Below are 21505 nucleotides of genomic sequence, written 5' to 3'. Positions count from 1 at the left end.
GGTGAAGCGGGGAGATAGGGAGGGGAGCGATGAATGCTTGCTGTAAGCAAATTTAAGCACAGCAGAAAATCAATGGCAAGAAAAAATCTTTATGCTGCCAGCACAGCAAACGAGGCGAACAACGGCAACAATAATACCAACAATAACAACGACAATGGCAAACAGAAGAAAAAAAGTGAAATTGGAAAATAAGCGTAACACAAAACCCCGGGAAAAGTGAAGCTCGCGGGTTTTGCTCCAAACACAATCTCGCTTCTCCCCTCAGCTGTATCTGAAAACTGACTGTTGCCATATTATTGTATTGCCTGTTGTTGTTGTTGTTGTTGAGTGGCAAGTGGAGACAGGCAAAGCCATTTTGCACTGAACACTGTTAATAATACCCTGAAAACTAAGTGCATCTAGGTGGCAACCCTAGGTAGTCATGAATATCAATAGAAACCTACAACACTCTACATTCATAACTTGCATAAGAGGAGAGCTGACTAGAGTTGTGGTAATTAGTAAGCGCAATGGCAACCCTGCAATCCTATTATTAATAATATGTCAATTAGTATGTAGATACATACAAGTGACAACCCTAGACCGACAGACCTTGCATTAGAAAACTAAAATACACACATTTCTTTAATTAGTCAGTGCCATGTCAACCCTGCACATACTTAAACTTAACACGGTGAAAGGTGGCAACCCTAACCACTAAAAAAACCCTTCAAACACTTAAATTATCTCACGTATATTCAATAGAAAGTAATACAATCTGACTTGGGAAGCGGTGGCAACCCTGCACAAACTTCAACTCAAAACTATTAAAGTTGTCAACCCAGTAAAGCTTAAAGTGTTTATAGCAAACTTCCTCTGATCTTCAAACCCTTTAATTACCAATACAAAAAAATACAATCTGTTTTAGCAAGTGGTGGCAACCCTGCACTCACTTTTCAACACATCAAATTACTAAAATACAGGAACATTTTCCAAATTCTCCTCCAATTTCTTCATACAGCATTAACTAGGCAATCAGAAACTTAACGTATTGCTGCACAATGACAACCCTAGACTCAACACACACACATTCAATGCCCATTTACCAGCTAAATTGTTTGCAAATAAAAACTTTTGCCAAATTGCGAATAATCCTGGCATAGAGAAAGAAAACTAGAAAACTCGAGCGTGATCTAATAAGTGTAACATGACAACCCTGGACCCTACTTGAGCACAACTTTTGTTGCTGGCTATCAATCTCGCACCCAGCGTAACTTTTCCTCTACTACCAACTAAACGTTGCTCCCCAACCTAAACAACAACGCCAACACAAGAAAAAAGTTGCCAAAAAAGCAGAAAATTTCATTTTGTGTATCGCTTGCTCGCTCGCACTCGCACTCGCACAAATGCGTAAGGGCCGGCGACCGCCATCTTGGAAAAACAACGGGATTGCCAAGAGCGTTTGCCGCCTGCCGCTTCGACGTACATATTTATTACAAGAACAAGAACGTCGGCGGCGACGGCGCACGGACAAGCAACAAATCGAGTTAACGAGCTAACGCAGCAGGGGGGCGGGGGCAAGGCAAGCCCGAAAAATTGTCTAACTCCCCATTCCCATTCCTATTCCCATTCGCATATTCCTCCCCACCACACACACACACACAGTTGCAAAAAAAAAACAAAAGCAACCACCAAAGGCACCCCCGCGACAGGCAATGAATGTGGCAAATCAACCCCCAAAAGAACAGAACAACAACAGCAAACAAAATATAAAAAGGCAGCTTTTCGGGATTGTGTAACAAACTAACAACTTAACCACCCACCAACCCACCAGCAGCCAGCAGCCTCAGCCTCCTTTGCCGTACCGTGCCGTACCGTACCAAGAAGCAACGTCGAGAGCCACCCCCAGTAAAAGCCATTTGCCATTTTCCCCATTTTTCCTTTTGCCACTTTGCTTCTTCAACTTATTTACGTCTCCATTACAAATAATTGCGCGTCATATTGGCTCAGCTATACTTAGCTCCCAGTTACAAACCTGCCTGCCTTCTAGCCTCCCAGCAACCTCCACCACTCTACACCCTCTAAAACCTGCCAACCTTCTACGACTGCTGCTGCAGCACTGCCGTCTCGACAAGTTTTTCGTGCTGCCAACTTTTTGTGCTTGGCGCAAATAAATACGCAGCAGCAGCGAGTAGCGAGCAGCACACAAATGTGGCCCCATTTTCTGCCTAGACAGACATTGGCAACGCCCTCCGCCCCACCAGCCTCGGTTGTGTTGTGTGCCGTGTAAGTGTAAGTAGTAAATACGCTTGAGTATTATTAACGTAAATGCAAAATTGCCAATTTCGAGTGTATTTCCTGTCAACAGAAATTTCCCTTCATGGCGACTCTCCTCGTCTCATTCTTAAGGTATGCCAAAGGAAATAAAATTAAAAGCAAAAATATCGTTGAGAGGGAAGGCAACACACACACACACACAGACGCAGCGAATCGCTAAAGAGAAACGTAGAAATGCGTCTGTTTTTTATGGCGTCTTTTACTTTTTGTGCCCTCCTCTTGCTTTGCTCTAGTTGCGCTGGTTGCTTGGTGGCACCCATGCGACCCATTCGTGCCACATCGCGTTGTCTACGCAACGCCACCTTCCCAGCTTCCTAGCTTGCCAACTTCCTAGCTTCCCTTTGGCTTTTATTAATATGTCTGGCAATTTCAATTTGACTTTATTGGTAATTTTACATTTCGTCTTCCACTCTACTAAACGACTCGCAAACTAGGCGCAGCTTTGTGGCAAATTCGCGACTCTCTCTCTCTTTCTCTCTGTGTGTGTGTGTGTGGGGGGGGCAAAAGTGGAGAACTGAATTTGTTGACTTGGCTGAAGGTTGTAAAGCTACTCGTAAATGTAATAGAGAACTTAGCGTGAGCGTCAGGCAATCAGACTCAATTCAATTGGCATGAAATGTAATGCTAAGCAAATCTTGTTATCGATAGTTATCGATCAATGAGATTTTGTAGAATATCTTACAGGTATTTTGCGTTGCCAACAACAGAAGAACAAGTTGAAAATATTCTAACTAGAATTATGCAATATTGATAGTTTGATGATTATCCAAATATCGATTGTTATCGATAGTAAGTAAGCTAATTACTAAAAAGCATAAAGCCTAAAGTTATCGATTGATTTTCCCCGGCAATTGTTCGCTCTTTCTTCGGTCCGATTGTTAAATGCATTAACCAGCAAATAGCTATCGATAACCGAACAAAGCAACAATCAGACTCAATTCAATTGGCATGAAATGTAATGCTAAGCAAATCTTGTTATCGATAGTTATCGATCAATGAGATTTTGTAGAGTTTCTAACAGGTATTTTGCGTTGCCAACAACAGAAGAACAAGTTGAAAATATTCTAACTATAATTATGCAATATTGATAGTTTGATGATTATCCAAATATCGATTATCAATAGCTAATTACTAAAAAGCCTTAAGTTATCGATTGATTTTCCCAGGCAATTCTTCGCTCATTCTTCGGTCCGACTGTTAAATGCATTAACTAGCAAATAGCTATCGATAACCGAACAAAGCAACAATGAAATTGCTTAATTGAACAATTAATAGACGCACAATGGGCACATTCAAGTGGTCAGTAGCTGGCTATTAAGGCAAGGACGTCAATGCACATGGACCGAGTATAGATTACAGTTGTTGTCGGGCTGATGATGGGAGGCGAACTTCAATATCAAATTAATTTAGGCGGAAAATGAAACGAAATAATGCGAAAGCGAGGAAAACCCCTAATGTAAGGGAAATGTGAATGGGAATGGGAAAACGAATGGGAATGCGAATGCGAATGTGGTAAGGACAAGTAAAGACCGCAAAATATCGCATGACACGAAATCAAGCAAACTCATGGCGCCGATTCACTGACCAGCTATCCGTATATGTCCGTCTTTCGGTCCGTTCATTTGCCCAACTGTGTGTCTGAGCAGCAAATTAAATTAGTAGCCCGAAAGTGGACGTTGCCCGTCGGACCGGATCGTATCTCGAGCTAGGCTGGCTAGGGAGAAAGGCAGAGTGAAAGAGAGACAAAGCAGAGACCCAACAGCAGTCAGCATTGAGGAACGAGCAACGAGCATCGACATCGATAGCTGACCAAAGTGGCTAACCGACCTCGCAACATCGCTTCCCCTCTCCCCGCTCTCCCCTGTTCTCCTCTCCTCGCCTCTCCTTTCCGTCGACCACTCGACACAAGTGGGCGGGCATCATTATTATTGCTATTTATAAGTGTGCGACGGACGGGGGCAGCAAACTGGACATTGGACAGCTGTCGTTGCTGCTGTTTTCTGTCTTCCCCCTCTACCCTGGCTAATTGTTAATTGATGTGTGTCTAATTATGCCGCCAAAGTAGCCAGGCAATAAAAACAATCACAGCCACATGACAAGAGCAACACGACAAGTGAACACTGCTCTCACTTCGTGACTTGAACCCCGCGGCCCTGTATGTTGCCCTCTGCTTCTTTATTCTTCTCGTATTTTTTCCTCAATTTGTTTCTGTATCTTTTTTTCTTTTTTTTTTGCCATGTGAGCAACAAGTGTTTGAGGCACTGTGTTGAGCCTATCACTTGCCACCATTTGACCAACACTTTTCTTCAGTCCATCTATCTATAGCATGCTGCTTGTCGCTTTGCTTGCTGAGTCAGAGATCATTGCTACTATTTTTAAACGACAGCGGGTACTTAACGGTATAATATTTCAACTTGTCGATGACTAGTCATAGTCGCATTGTTTGCAATGTTATTTATGAATTTCGATTATTAATTCAATTCATTAGCAACTGTTTTTAGTTCACATAAGTTAGTAAAGGACGGTAGTAGCTCTTTTTACCAGAGGATGCAATTTTAATGAGTTTTTGCTGCTGCTTAAAACATTAGTTTACATTTGTTGCAGGCTTTTCCAACAAATTAAATTAGTTGTAAAGTATCAAGTTCACCCAAAATAAACTTTGCTTGGTTTACCATATGCCGGTAGTAGCTGTTTTTTATTAGAAGGCTGTTTAAAATATTAATTGCTACATTTGCGGCATATTTTTAAGGAATCTTAGTCAGCAACCGTTTCTAGTTTAATTCGGCTAATATTGTATACTTTACCACTTTCCGGTAGTACCTCTTTTTACCAGAGGGTCCAACGTTAGACGGTTGTTACTGCTGTTTAAAACTTTAGTTTTGCGTTCGATACATATTCAAAATTACTTATTGATTCAGTAAATGTTTTTAGGTAACATAATTTACTTTGTCAAAGCATAGCAGCAGCTTTACCGGAAGGCTCTAGTTTCAATAGCTATTTTACTCATACTATATTCTCAATTTAAGTGATTTATTGTTATTATTTTTAAAATGTTATACTAATAGCGAATTCTAGTCATTTAATTGCTACAATATTGCCTGTTCTATCTGTGCTACCTTCTTATCAAACAACTTTACCACAAATGTTCATCTGATATTCCTATTCAACTTTAGTTGCGGCATTTTGGCAAACTCATTGCCTTGCCAAAAATAAAACCCTTTTATTGAACAAGTCGCAGTCAGCTGTGTGTGTGAAGTGTGAAGTGTGTGTGGTTCCGGAAACTAATTTCGCTTATGGTGAAAAGTGAGACCATCATTGTGCACACACACACACTCAAGTGAGACATATAATCACAATAGAACGCCCCGTGCGACACGCCTAAGCCGATTCCCGTTTAATTTGAGACCAAAAACCCGAAAACCCAAAACAAAAAAAAAAAAATAAGAACTCGAGTAATAGAAATAGAGGAGAAAGGAAAAAAAAGGGCTAAACCACTTAACACCCTAACACCCTAATTGTCAAAACAAAGCGCACACGAACACGAAACTCAACACACACACAGAGCACACACACACACACACACATACATAGTTGAATCCATCTTGCTGATTTCGTAGACACCACAAGCCAAGCACCTAGGCTCAGGTTCAGGTTGAGAGGTCGAGTGAAGAAAAGCCAAACAAAACAGTCTAAAGAAAATATTTTGTGGCAAATTTTCTGAGAAGCCGAAAGAGAGCGAGAGAGAGAGAGAGAGGGAGTGAGAGAGTGAGAGAGGGAAATGTCGTGGAGGACTTAACCCTTCGTCTGACATTTGAATAAATCCTGGCAAGTTGTCAAAAATCTGCGCGTCGTTGAATACGAGGCAAGCGAGCATGGAAAAATGTTTTTCAGCTGCGTCTCTCTTATCGTGTGCGAAAAAATCAAGCGACAGGGAAAAAAGTGTTTTGAATGGAAAATGCGACACAACACAAAAAGGTGGCGATGCAAAGGTTTTTTTTTTCTACACTCGTATTCTTTTTTTTTTTTTTTTTTGCATCTTGTAGTTACAAGGAGATGAGCTCGTATGTCGCTTATCGGTTGTCGGTTGTCGTGACATGCTGGCATTGTCAGGCATTTAAGGGGCAAATGGGATTGCAAATTGAGATTGAATGGCGGCGCCTCAACAAAAAACATCGTGTTGAACAAGCGCCAGGAATGCATGTTGCATGCCACCAACAAACAAACAAAAAACACTAAAACTCTTTTATCTGCTTTACTTCGATTTACAGAACAAGCTGCCGCACGTGGTCAGGAGTATGCCAGCAGTTTGGCCAATGCCAGCGGCGACGAGCAATCGCCCACAAAGTCAACGAGCGCCTCGAGCGCCGCAGCTGGCGCTGGCGCTGTGGATGCCACCACCAATGCCACACATCTCGGTTCCCCAACAGCCGTTGGCAGCAATGGCCAAGCGGCAGCAGCCGCAGCCAGCAGCAATAGCATTAGCAGCAGTTCCGGCTCCGCTTCCGGTTCCGGCTCTGTATCGGGCTCCACCAACAGTCGCTGCTCGCCCTCCTCCTCCTCCACCGCCTCCGCTCTGGCCCATGCCCAACAACAACAACAGCAGCAGCAGCAACAACAACAACAGCAGCAGCAACAGCAGAGCGGTCAACCATCGGCCCATCATCACGCCGCTTTGGCTGCCCATCAACATGCCGCAGCTGCTGCGGCAGCCGCTCATCATCATGCCGCCGCCGCTGCTGCGGTGCATCATGCCCATCACGCCCATGCCGCACACCACGCCCACGCTCACGCTCATGTCCATGGCCATGTGCATCATGCCCACGAAGCGGCTTTTCTGAGCGCCGCAAGTGCCGCAAGCGCTGCGGCCAATGGTCCCAATGGGCTCTTAGGCGCCCATGGCGGGGATGTGCTTGTCGGTCCGGGTGGACCTGGTGGACCGGGGGGCAAGAAGAAGAATAAGCGTCGGCATGGTCGCACCATCTTTACCAGCAGCCAGCTGGAGGAGCTGGAGAAGGCCTTCAAGGAGGCCCACTATCCGGATGTGAGTGCGCGCGAGTTGCTCTCGATGAAGACGGGACTCGCTGAGGATCGCATACAGGTTAGTACAGCAATGGAAAATTGAGTGCAAGCTCGAATCTGAGTTGAAATACGAGTTCCTTAGTCTAGGAACTAGTCCTACATTAAGTAGTTAAGTAGTTTAAGTTACGTGTTTCTTCTCGATTATTCATTATTTAACTCGGTTCAATTCCTACATCGGTTTCTTGTTAAATTTTTGGTGTAGCTCCTCCGGATCTTAATGAAATTCCTGTTTCCAATTTTATTCTTAATTTAATTCCTAATCGAAGTCTCGGTTCCTGGTTAAATTCTTGGTGCAGTTATTCCCACGGCTAGTTTTTATTTTAATTTGGTACTCTGGATCTTAATGAAATTCCTGTTTCTAGTTCAAATCCTAATTTAATTCCTCGTCGAAGTCTTAGTTCAGCTCCCACTCTGGTTTAATTTCCAGTACAATGAATTCTCTTACTCTTAGTTCGATCAATAGCCCAAGAGCCAGTTTCAATTCTAGCCTAGTTCACAATTCATTTTCTCATTCATATTCATAGTGAAATTGTGACTAATTCCTAACTCGGTTCTTAGTTTATTTTCAATGAAGGCTTCTTTTCCCATTCATAGTTCGATTCCTTGTCTGGAGCGGTTAACAGTTTGATTCATACTCTGATTCCTAATTCGTTTCTTAGTTTTATTCTTATTCTACCTACTTCCTAATTTGGGTTCAAGTTCAATTCCCAGTCAGTTTTCCTATTCCTGATTTCATTCCTAGGCGGGTTTCTTGTCTGATTGTTTATTCGGTTCCTAATTCCTAGCCCCGTTCCTAGTTTAATACTGACTCCGGTGTCTATTCCTATTCTACATTCGATTCCTAGATTAATTTCTACTTCGGTACCTATTCCAATTCGCTTCCTAGTTTAATTCCGTTGCTGCCTAGCCCCGTTCCTAGTTTAATACTCACTCCGCTGCCTATTCCTATTCTACATTCGATTCCTAGATTAATTTCTACTTCGGTACCTATTCCAATTCCTAATTCGCTTCCTAGTTTAATTCCCAGCACCGTTTGCTGCTCCTATTTCAATTCCTTATACTACTTCTAGTTCGCTCCTTAGTTTAATTCCCAATCCAGCACCGATTACGATTCCTAGTTTCCCAGTTGATTCCCAGTCACGTCTCACTGCAGAGCCACGTACTGTGGCAGATTTCGAATGTGTCAAGTGGCAGGTCGCAAATGGAAGACGCGACAAATGGCGTCTCTGTTTGTTTGTTGGTTTTTTATTTTATGGCCGCTCGTAAAACCTCGTTGGCTGTTGACAGAGTTGACTCTTGTTTATGGCCGTAAGGATGAGCTGAGCTGAGATGAAGCAGAGGCAAATCAAAGGCAGATTTCGAATTGGTTGGGCTTTGGGACGCAGTCGCGTTGTTGCCACACTTGCTGCACACATAATGAGAAACGGCCGCACACTGATTACATAATTACGAGTGCACACACACACACACACGCACATACTCTCAGATACTTGCCAGCAAAGGCAACAAAACACAACAAAACAAAACAAAACAGAAATGAAGTAAGAAAACGTGGCAAGCGGCACTCGCCGACACTCCACTCCAAATTGCAAATTGCAAGTTGCAAAATGCAAAAGAGGCGACGACGATCGACAATCGTTGAGCGTTGAACGTGCCACACACACACACACACTCACACACACAAACACAACGTGCAAACAAGCTGCGGCGGCATCATACCCAAATCTCTGACTGACTTTCGCACTTGTATCACTTTCAATGGCCATGCAACAGCATCGACAACGACAACGACAACGACACTTGGGGCAGAGCCATCCAGCCTATTGAATGCACTTGCCCCTTTCGCTTTCAAGCGAGAGAACAACCTTCAAGAGTTGCCCCAAACCACGATCAAAAAAAAAATGTGTTGACACTCGGTTAGGTGTTGAATTTCATATAAATATTGTAACACAATACGCAACGAGAGCGAAAGTCCTTAGCGGAAATTCACGAGTCTTCAAAATTACTAATTTGTTATGAAAAAAAAAAGACTTTGAAGATATATTGAAAGAAAGGTCTAGAAAAAATTCCCAAAGTTCTAACAGCAAATCAATTTATATTTCCTAAAGGAATCATAGGAAATCGAAACTCAACTCAACTTACTTTTTACAAATAAATATAATATATTGTTTGATAAAATATTATGTTGAAAAATAACTTACCATCGAAAGAAAACACTCTTAAACAACATTGAATAGAAACGATTTGCGTAAAAATGTTTGCGGAACATCCAAAGATAATGATAAGTGAAGAAAAATCTTTCTATAATACACAACTGAAGTTCTTCAAATCGAATCATCTAAAATTAAAAAGAAGAGAGAATCAACAATTAAATGAACGAAACATTTTAACATATTTGTAATATATTTTATATTTAATTGTGAAAATCTTTAAAATTTGAATTCAATATTATTTTGAGACTGTAACAAAGGCGTATACATAATAATTATTATTATAATTATTATTATACTTAATATGCATTTAAAAGTTCCATAATTTCATAATTTAATATAATATTCAAATGCCTTTGAAACACTACTTGAAATGCTTTTAAATATACTCATTCCAATTGCGTGTTCCTTTGATAATTTCAAGGCACTCACCCGCTTTCCACATAAATCCCATTGGGAAGCGCATTAATGAGGCACTTTTGGCATATGGGTTGCAATTGGATTGGATATCATGGCCAATTCTAATTCAATTTGGCAGCAGGCGGATGGGGATGAAGTGCATCCCCAATTGCAGACACTTGATAAACCACAAGATGGCGCCGCAATGTGCAGCAGATAAAACGCCAGCTCAAGTGGAGCGTCGTTAAGGTGTGTGCGAAGGGAGGAGGGAGGAGAGGTGGGGAATGTGAAGAAGCGAAAGGGGAGCAACAGTCAAATCTCATCAAATGGCTGACGTTGAGGTTTTGAAGATTGTCCAGTCTTAAGAAAAAAAAAATAAAAATAAATGGGGGTGTCTGAATAAATGGAAGTTGAAAGGCTAGAGTGAGTATAAGTATGTGTGTGTGTGTTTGTGTGTGTGTGCAAATCAAATTAACAAGCACAATTGGCTTTAAAAAAACGTAATACGCACAAGTAACTCGAATCACACACACACACACAGAATAGCATTGAGTGAATGTCACACACACACACACACAAACGCACGCACTTCAATTAAGTGCAAATATGGCGCAGTCAGCGCACAGCTTGAAAAAGCCAAAAGAGAGAGAGAGAGCGAGAACTAGAGGATGCAAACTGAGAGCGAGGCAGGGCAGGACGGGGCGGGGCAGGGGGTCTGGGCACTTGGTCTCTGTTTTCGGGCTGAGGCAATCATTAGCAACAGCACGACAAGCGACAAGGATACTACGAATCTGCATGCGAATCTCAATGTGAATGTGAATGTGAATGCGACGGCAACTCAACGATGAGTGCAATTTGCAATGGAAGAGCTGCTTGGCTGGCTGGCTGGCTGGCAGCGTGTGGTGTGTGGAGAGGAGAGGAGAAGAGTAGCAGGCAAGGAGGTGGAGGCAAATGCGGCAGCCATGCAAAATTCATGCAGACAACTGCAACAACAACAAAGAACAACAGCAACGACTGCAAATCGAAGCCACCATTAAAAGTTCGCTCAGAGTTTTGGCTCTCGTTCTCTTCACTCTCTCACTCACTCACTCACTCACTCATTCTCTTGCTGCGTTACGCTCTCGTTGTAGTTGTTGTTGATTGTTTTTGTTTTTTTGCCTGCCGTTTTTAATTGCATTCCATTTTGTGTGTGTGTTCCGGTGTTGCGTGCGTATGTTTATGAGTCTGCATTTGCGCCCCTTGTTCGAGTTCTTGTTATTGTTGTTCTTGTTCTTGTTTTTGCTGCGGCGCTGTCAGCTTATTTTTGCAAAGAGCGAAGAAAGAAATATGGCTGGCCTGACTGAAGAACAGCAACATGTTCTTTTTCGCTCACTCACTCGCCCGCATATGCATGCACACACAACAGCTCTCTCGCCGTTTAACTGAGAGCGAAGAGAGAGAGAGAGATCTAAAAGAGAGCAAGCTTTGGCAGCAGTCGAAAAAGTTTTGTTGTGCCGCCTGCTGTCTGTCAAAAGTCAACACAGGCGACACAGTCGCCATTAGCTAACATAACTTGCTAATGAGTGTGTTTGCTTCTGTTTTTGTTGTCGCCTGCGCACAACTTGTGCATGCGTGCGTGCGACAAGGATGCAAGCACATTGTATTACTTTTGGCTTTGCCAATATTGCAATTGCAATTGGCTGGCGTTTCGTTTGCCTTTGTTGTTTCTTCTCTTTGCTAATTTCAGTACAAATACAATTTTTTAAGTGTGCACCCAAAAACAAAAAAAAAGCACAATACAAAGCCCTCTTCTAACCAGTTTCGCTTAATTTCTTAAGCGGGTTGCAAATACACAAAAAAAATCATCATCATCACCATAAAACAAAAAGCAATGCATTAAAACACATTCAGTGCAGTGCACTTAACCGCCTGTTGCAATTGCAATTGCAATTGTTCAAGGAAATCTAACAAAAAAAAACAAAAAAAGGAAATCGACGAAATCGCTGAAGCACCCAATAAGCTGGATTACTTTTCGATTCATGCAAAGAACTCCATTGAAATCAATATGACACAAAAATACAATAAGCGAAAAAAAAAGAACTCGACAAATTACAGCTTTAGGAGAAGAAACTGTTAGAGTGCAGCTCTTCCTCTTCCTCACGCTCTCCCCGTCTCTTTCTGGCCGCGCTTTCTAAGTGTAACAATAATTTTTTTTTTGCTTTGCATAATTTTCAGTGCTCAGCCTCATTTGCACATTAATTATACACTTTACAATGTCCCTCTCTTCTCTCTCTCACTCTTTCTCTCTCTCCGTTTTTTTCTTTTCTCTTGCTGCGTTTTTAATGAGCTGTTAATACACACACACACACACATACACACATTGTACTGTTAAAAATTATTATGCATAATTATGTAATTAACATTTAAACAAAAGAGGTTATGTCTATGAAACAAAAGCATTACACAAATTGCTATTTGCATTTTTGCCCATTGCACATCATTAAAAAAAAATTATGAAAATTATATTGCAGTCAAATCGCCCTAAAATCGCGCAAAGCAACTCGACTTCAAACAATACACTGCATTCTAGAATTTTCTGTACATTTATTAAGGATCGTAATATAAAATTCCTCATTTATAACTCTCATATTTCAACCGATTTCAATACGTTTCATTCGTTTTGTAAATGTTGATATAAAAGATGATTATTATTAATTTATTTTTTTTTTAAATTTTTCTTTTCATAAGTTGAAATAAGTTGAAATTATATATTTTGAGCTTAGGATCAAAACATTCCCGTTGATATTTTGAATACTTTATAATATTTGTTTTGATAGATTATTTTGTCTATTGAAATTTAAATATAACATTGAAGACTTATCAATGGATAGATAGATATCAATAGATAGAAAAATGTATAATATTAGAATATATTGTCTATAGATAAATTTAAAATATATAGTACGTATATATTATAATATATGTATGTACATATCTAAGATATATTATTTATATATTACTATATTACACTTTGTTTGCCATTGATAAGTAAAGTTTTCATTTATGTATTCAAATTTCAATAAACAGAAAAATCTATAAGAATATTGTAATATAATTTTATAATAATATTATCCATAATAATAATATATCAACATCTATAATTTTTATTAAATTTCAATTTATAAATAGGCAGAGAAATCTTTAAATTTACTATCAATATTAATAATAATTATTTCAGATTCAGATTTGCTTCGATCGGTCCATCAAATTTCTTCACTACAACTTTTATTATATTATATTATAATACATTATATAGATCAGTTAGTTGTATTTTGAATACAGATGAAAGATATAATAATATGATTATTACACGCAATTGAATTGCATTTTTTTGATGTGCATAATTACAAAGTATCGCATTAAATGAGAAAAAATAGCACATTAAATGTGCAAATGTGTTGCGCGTGCCACACTTGTTAGCATTTTTCCACTAGTCAGTGCCACACCCCCTTCTCCATCTCACCGCCCCCGAAAAAAACGAAGAATTGTGAACTAGTCGCATTTTAAAAAGTCATTTATCAACGCATTAACAACGCTGATTGAGTTTAACCCCGCCTCAAATCCGTGAGTAAAGGTCCGCAGAGGGGTGAGGTTGGGAAGAGACAATGAGTGGAGAGAGAGGGGGAAGGGAAGAGGGGTGTGTTAAGTGTTGTCAACTCAAGCAGATTTAATTTGCCATGTTTGTTGCCCGATCTCAAGTGCAACAACAAACAAACTAAGCAACTGTAAATGCAAATGTTGACATCACACCAGCATCGCCTCCCCTCTCCCCCTCTTCACCCCCTTGCCACCCACAGAACCCCTTTTGGTTGCCACAAAACTTGCCGCGTGGCAAGCACACAAATTGTAAGCGACCGCCGCGCGGCGACTTGGATTTTTATGGTCCACGGAGAATTGCGGCACATGCCGCACAACAACTACAGAAAGAGAGAGAAAGAGTGTGTGCGAGAGAGAGAGAGAGAGAGAGCGTGTTGGCAAGTGTAGCACACGCAACCCTGGGAACAAAAGCAAAAACAGAACACTGTGAACTTTTATCGCAACAGAAGATTAAGTTGTCCCCAGAGAGAAGAAGACACAATCATCCCCCCGCTCCCCTCTCCCTCCGCACCGCCCCGTTGCCGAAGCCTCTTCAGTTGTCTGTGAAATTGAAAATTGACCGTTTAATGTTGAGAGTTGAGTTGAGTTGAGGAAATGCGGCTGGCAACATTTCGTGGCACTAATAAGTACTCGAAAATCAGCGCGTGGCATTAGAGAGAGGGGGAGGGGAGAGGGGAGTGGCAAGGATGCGACGCCAGTTTGTCAAGGACTCAGAAGTATGTCTGCGTGACAAGTGTTTGTGCTGCGAGTAAATCCCCGCTTTGTATTTGTGCTCATCTTGTTGTTGTTGTTGTTGTTGTTGTTGTTGTTGCATTTAATTTAATTAGTTTTGGCCGCTTTGCTGCATTCATACTCAGCTCCTTTCTCACCCCTCTCCCCCTTCCGATTTATGCACTAATGAAATTGCCACAACAACAATTTTCGACAGTTTCTCCGTGTAATCCCTGAGGAAACAGCAGCAGAAAAAAAACGAGAAAAGTTGTTCAACTCATTTCCAAATTTCTATATTTGTAGTTGCATATAAACGTATTTATTTATACGTATTTTTAATCAAATATATTTATATTCGCATCGAAATATATTCATTAATTGCCGTCAAGTCTAACATTATAATACACTAATTAAGCAATTAAGAATTATGAATTATTTCTGTTGCTAACTAAAGTCAAGAATAAAGTCTGCAATCAAGATTGTTTGATGTGAAAATTGAAACAAGAAGCTTTATACTTAAATCAAATAAAAAATTCTATAAAAATTCTAGATTGCCCATTCTTGAAATTGAAGTTTTTGGTCTTGTTTTATGTTTTGTAAAATCTCAATAATTAACCAAGAAGGAAAAGTATTGAATAATCGTTCTAATATTTAAATTCAAATTTAAAATATACACAAAAAAAGTAGTCTTAACTGTGGCACAACATTTCAATGGTTAAAAGTTTTTTCCATTCTCATGATTTAAATTAAAATCATTTTCAAATTGAAACAAAATTATATTCTTCTTGAAATTACTCGAAATTTGTATAGAATTCAATTTGAAATTGTTTATATAAAAGTAATTTAGTTGTTCCCAAGTTAATTGTGCAATTAACGACAATATGCTATAACAAGTAAAGAATTTTCTTCGATTTATAGCACACTTATTGCAAAATTTTTTTATAATAAATTTATAGAACAGTTTCTTCATGTTGTGCACAAATTAAAGACTTTCAAGTGGGGAAAACTCAGTGATTAAAAAGAAACACATGTGATGTATCGATTATTGGAGAGCGAAAAAGAAATTTATGTGAAATGTGAAGTGTAAGTCAATGCCCAATTAAAATGTCAGTGAAAATGGGCACTTTCGCTCTTTATTTCTCTTTTTTTTTTGCTGGCATTAATTGCGGTTCACTTTCATCATTATTTTCCACATTTGCGCTCATTTTGCATTTCGCTTTTGGGTTTTCACATTGCAATGCACATAAGAAGACAACAACAAAAACACAATATCAAGCAAAACTCAAGTGAAGAGGAAGTTACACAAAAAAAAAGAAAAAAAAGAGAAATTCAAGAAGCGAAGCGAATGCTGCAGAAATAATATTTCGAGTATTTTGAACATTTAACTTTTAGCTTCACTCTCCAAAAATGAATTTATTTTCTATTCTTATTCAGTCTGCAACCAAAAAAAACTCGATACTTTTTGAGGAGAATATATCTGTTTATATTTTGAATTATATTACATTCGAAATAACTGTTGTTTCTAGAAACTTAGACTACTGTTATTAATAGCAAGCTACAGACTTGAATTTTACGATTTAGCAATTTTGTGCGAGTTCTCTTCAATTCGATCCTCTTAAAGTGAGCTTGAAACTCGCTTTTATTTTAAGAAATTGAGTGAGTTAACTCCAAAAACCGAAAGTAAAGTAAGTTAACTAGTTGTCGATTTAGTCTACATTTACAGGGTATTATCAAGCACAGCTTTTATTATTATTATTGTAATAAACTGTTTGAGTTGGCTTAATATGTTTATAAATTGTTTGCGCTGTCTTTATAATCAAATAAATTGAAGTCTACAGCCTTAGCTTGATTTGTAGCTTTCGTTATTTAACTTTACAGGGTATTCTCTAGCACATCAAGCACTTTATCTTTACTGAATTGATTCAGTAGACTACATAAACCAACCAAGCATCGTGCGATAGTTTTCAACTTCCTGCACTCAAATGTACAGGGTATTTTTTTAGCACATCATGCATTTTCTTTAAAGTACAGCATTTATAAAATGATTGAGTCAACTTCGTTGCTAACGTAGATTGAAGTATACAACATTAACTTGTTTTCTAACACTCTCTACTGAACTTTACAGGGTATCCACCTGCACATCAAGCAGTATATGGTTTATAAATTGATTGAATTGAGTTGGAAAACCAAACAATCAACCTAAGCTAGTTTTCACCTTGCTTTACTCACATTTACAGGGTATTTTGTAGCACATCAAACATTATACCATTGCCAAACAATCAACCTATGCTAGTTTTCAACTGAACTCAAATTTACAGGGTATTCTTTAGCACATCAGACATTATCTGTATTTCATAAGTTGATTGCGTTGACTTTGCAAACCAAAGTACATTTAAGTATGCAACCTAAGCAACTTTACAGGGTATTCACCATCGCACTCATACTCACTCCCACTCCCGCTCTCTCTCTCTCTCTCTCGCTCTCTCCTTTAATTTACAGGGTATTAAGTAACACATCACACATTTTTTTAAAATTATAAATGTATAGCGTTGACTTCGCAGTCTAAAGTAATTTTAAGTAAATTTATTGCTACTCAACTTTACAGGGTATTACGTATCACATCATAGTCTTTTATATATATCTGTTATTTATGAATTGATTGAGTTGACTTCCTAGAGTAAGGAAACTTAAATTCTACATACAACCTTAGCTTGTCTTTCTACTCAACTTTACTGGGTATTCTCTAGCACATCAAGCTTTATCTTTAAAGTATGTGAATTATAAATTGATTGACCAAAATCGTTGTATATTTATGTCCGAAGCCGTAGCTAGTTTTCCATTTCCTTCTATTCAACTTTACAGAATATTCTCAAGCACACTCGTTACTCACTCCCCGTCTCTCTCTCTCTCCCATTAAATTTACAGGGTATTAAGTAGCACATCAGATATTATCTTCAAATTATAAAAGTAAATTTAAGTATGCAACTTAAGCTAGCTTTCTATTTATTGCTACTCAACTTTACAGGATATTCTCAAGCACACACTTTACTCACTCTCCCGCTCTCGTTGTCTCTCTCTCTCTCTCTCTTCAGGTGTGGTACCAGAACCGTCGAGCCAAGTGGCGCAAGACAGAAAAGTGCTGGGGCCACAGCACAAAGATGGCCGAGTACGGACTCTACGGCGCAATGGTTCGTCACTCGCTGCCGCTGCCGGAGACGATCATCAAGTCGGCGAAGGAGGACGAATCGGTGGCGCCGTGGCTGCTGGGGATGCACAAGAAATCGCTGGAGGCAGCCGAGCTGCTGAAGAGCGATGAAAGCGATCGCGAGACACCGACCTCGGATGACACAAACACCTCGTATTCCGCTGGCAGCACACACAACTCGCCCATCTCAAGCTTCTCGATATCGCGTCTCCTGTTCGACGCTCCGCCACCGCCGAGTGCGGGTGTTGGTGTTGGTGGCACAGGCGTGGGGGCCGGGGGAAAGCAGAGCAAACACGCTCAGGCGCATGCAGCGGCTGCTCATGCCCACGCCCATGCCCATGCACACGCCCACATTGCGGCAGCGAATGCGGCAGCCGCAGCTGCGGCAGCTGCTGCCCATCATCATCATCATGGCGATGCGGCTGCAGCGGCTGCCGCTGCCGCAGCGATGCATGCCTCAAGCATTGGCGGGGGGCATCATCATGGCGCGGGGCATCATCATGGTGGGGGGCATCATCATGGCGGACATGGAGCGACGGCGACGCCGCAGCAGCATCAACACCATCCATACAATCAGCAACAGCATCTGCATCACTTGCAACAGTTGCAACAGCAGCAACAACAACAGCAGCAACAGCAACAACAGCAGCAACAGCAGCAGCAACAGCAGCAGCAGCAACTGGAGAGGCAGCAACATGCGGCAGCGTTGCACTTGCATCATCATCATCATCATGGCAACACGGCGGCGGGTTACGCTGAGGCAGCGGTTGCCGCAGCTGCGGCTGCTGCCGCTGTGGCTGCCGCAGCGAATGCGCAACGCAATGCGGCAGCTGCGGCCGCTGTTGCTGTTGCAGCAGCCGAGCTCGAGCTGGACGACGATGAGGATGAGGAGATGTTGCTCGACAAGGATTGCGATGTGGATGCCGATGTCGAGGCTGACATCGATGCGGATGTGGATGCGGATGCGGATGTGGATGCGGATGATGTCGAGCACGATAACGATAACGATAACGTGAACAACGATGTGGATGCCGATGGCGATATCGATATCTGCGACGATGAAGACGAACAACAACAACATTTGCTGCTCAAGGTGAAGCAGGAGCAAGCGGCTGCAGCTGGAGGCGCCACCGATTGTGGCAGCAGATGAAACATGTACATCGACGTCTTGTTCTAAGCAAATCAGACAACGAAGCACACACACACACCCATACACACACACACACACACGTATTTATTGGAGCGATGCAAAATGCGGCAATGATTAATTTCTAAGGCATAAAATAAATTAATGAACACACATCGTAAACGTTAATGTAATCAACATTTTTTTTCATACACCTAAGGCACCTAATTAACAACAACAACAACAACAACAAAAATGACACCCCAAAATGCGAACTTTTTTTTTTTTTTTTTCGACAACTTGTAAATATTAAATTATTTTGAGAGGAACAAAAAATATATATGCTAAATGTGATTTAATTTAGTTTTCATGCAAAACAAAAAACAAAAAAAACAAAAATGAAAATGAAAATGAAAAAAAGGCTTTTTATCATTTAAGATACAATTTTTTTTTTTGAAAAACAATTTTTTTTTTTCGATGTCTCTTCCAATTGAATTTTGTTTGTGTCGTCCGTAAAGTACTCGTAATTTAATTAGATTTATCGCATATATAAATATATACATATATCTATAAATAATGATAACAAATTAATCTGTTTTTTTTTTGCCAAGATTAAAATAAATGTAAATAGCGCACATCTCGAAATCAAATCGAATAGAAAGTTAAAAAAAATAAAAGGGAAAGAATGCAAGAGTAAACAGTAAAAAAATGAGCGAAGGAGACACATTTCAATGCATTACATATTTCATTACGAATTACATTAAACAAAATAAAGAAAAATACAAAAAAAAAAAAAAAACTACAAAAGAAAACACTGCAATCAATGACCGACATTTAACATGAACTTAGTTAATAGATTCACACACACACACACACAATTGTAACAAAATTTAATTCGCTGTTTTTCCTCCTTTATTGATTGTGCAACAAACAAAGTGCAGATATACCTTACATATATGCAAAGTTAGATGAAATAAAATGGATGACATAAATACATATACCTAAAATGTGTGTTTCAATCTTTACGCTTGCAATTTGAAAAATTTGAATTGAGTGTTTGAATTTGGCGGCACATTTATGTATAACTGCACTGCAGCGCCATCTACATGTCGAAACTATTCCGACAGTCTGGCAGCCCTACAGCCATATGCGAAGTGAAACTAGTACAATGCTGAACAAACAGATGGCGCATGCTCTGCTTGGAGTAAGGTTGCGTGCGATAAGCATAGATGGCGCTAGTAAATTACGACATGTGCAGACATATTTGCTTAATAGAAAACGTTGTGAATAAAAATGAAATCCAGTCGATTATGATATTTTCTTCGCAATTTATGTTTTTTTCTTTTTAACAATTTATCATTCCCGATTGTATATTTAAAAGTGGCTGCGCCTGAAAGTATGTCACATATAACAGTATATTAGTTGCACACAGCTGACGCTTTACAAATGCAATTAGTACGCACCAAAGTGAATAGGTGGCGCCAATTGTCGATTTGTTACTAGAAAGTGCCGCAGCGATTTTCATACACAAAGTGAGACACGAGTTGGCGCTGTGCGTTGAGATGCGCGTCGAATGTCGCGAACCTTGTGTAAATGCATGCCGGGTTCGAGTCACACGCCGACACAAAAACTCTGCTCCAAAACCGAAAGTTGTGAATTTTTAATTAAATTGGTCATGCCACAGCCAATTTAATGATTATGAGCAATTATTTCAAAAATTATATAAAGTAATATTAATAAAACAAAATACCCCTTATCGCCACGCGCCTCCTTTGCTTAACAATACTGCAAGTAGGTGTGCCAATGATTACTTAAGGAGGGGAGAGAAGAGTATTCTCGGAAGGAAGCCAGGAAAAGTCGTTGAATGATAAAATCTTTCTAGACTCTTGGTGCCAATAAGATGAGAAACAAAATATTACTTTTTTGCCAGTTTCAGTTTTCTGTATTTTGTTTTTTACCCACCCCACTAAAACTTTAGCGTATTCTGCCCGCGGGTTAATAATACACTCTTGTGGTTTATTTTTGTTATTGCTGTTTGCTGCTTGTCATGGTTTTTAATGTTTAGCAAACAACCTTGAAAAACTGAACGAGAATAAAATATAAATATAGTAAAATATAGAATAAAAGCGCTCTGAGTGTCATTTTCATTTGTTGACTTTGGCAAAATAGCGCATAAATCAAATTTGCCGTTTGCCGTTGTCGGACGCGTCTCTCTCTCTCTCTCTCTCTCTCTCACGATGCCCCACTGACCCCCCACCCCGCTGACCTACGATCCCACTTCGATGGCGATGCCGTCGCGGCCAAGGCCCAAGCAGATGAGGGAAGGGGGAAGGGGAAGGGATTGATGTGCGATACTTCCGCAGCTGCTGACGCACTCTAGCTATATAGCTATGCTATAGCTTTGGCTACTTATAGATCGAATATCTATAGAAATGCAGTCAAAGCTCGCTACGATGTTCTTTTCAATAATATTTTTGTATACGAAACAAAAAATGACTTAAATTGTAATAAAGAAACCAAAGAAACCAACAAAATACAAAAATACATAAATCAGATATCATGTAAATAAAAACAAAACCAAAAACAATAACTTTAACCGTGCTGAATAAAAATGAATACTATCAAATAATAAATTCAAATATTCTTAAAAAACAAAAAGAAAATGAATAGATACATAAAATCCACAAATGTAAAAGTGACAAACATTTAGAAATTATAAATGCAAATACTAAATAAATAATATAAAGAAGGAAAGGAATTACTGAAAATAATCAAAATAAAGGAATACAATAAGTAAATCATAGAAATGTGTAACAAATATTC

At 39.8% G+C, this 21505-nt stretch overlaps 1 protein-coding gene across 1 annotated transcript in view; it reads left to right on the top strand.

The window, feature by feature from the left end:
• LOC117576420 (homeobox protein vnd) overlaps positions 1–19266 on the top strand; it is a 30284-nt gene extending 11018 nt beyond the window's left edge. The window contains exons 2-3 of the mRNA XM_034261157.2: positions 6585–7414; positions 17444–19266. Of these exons, the coding sequence (XP_034117048.1) occupies positions 6585–7414; positions 17444–18706 (2093 nt within the window). The 3' untranslated portion in view covers positions 18707–19266. The remainder of the gene's footprint in view (positions 1–6584; positions 7415–17443) is intronic.
• The last annotated feature ends 2239 nt before the right edge of the window (positions 19267–21505 follow it).

The sequence above is a fragment of the Drosophila albomicans genome, chromosome X (genome assembly GCF_009650485.2).
Source record: "Drosophila albomicans strain 15112-1751.03 chromosome X, ASM965048v2, whole genome shotgun sequence".
Lineage (NCBI taxonomy): Eukaryota > Metazoa > Arthropoda > Insecta > Diptera > Drosophilidae > Drosophila > Drosophila albomicans.
Note: the sequence above shows the minus strand (reverse complement) of the source record. Positions and strands in the feature narration are given on the sequence as shown.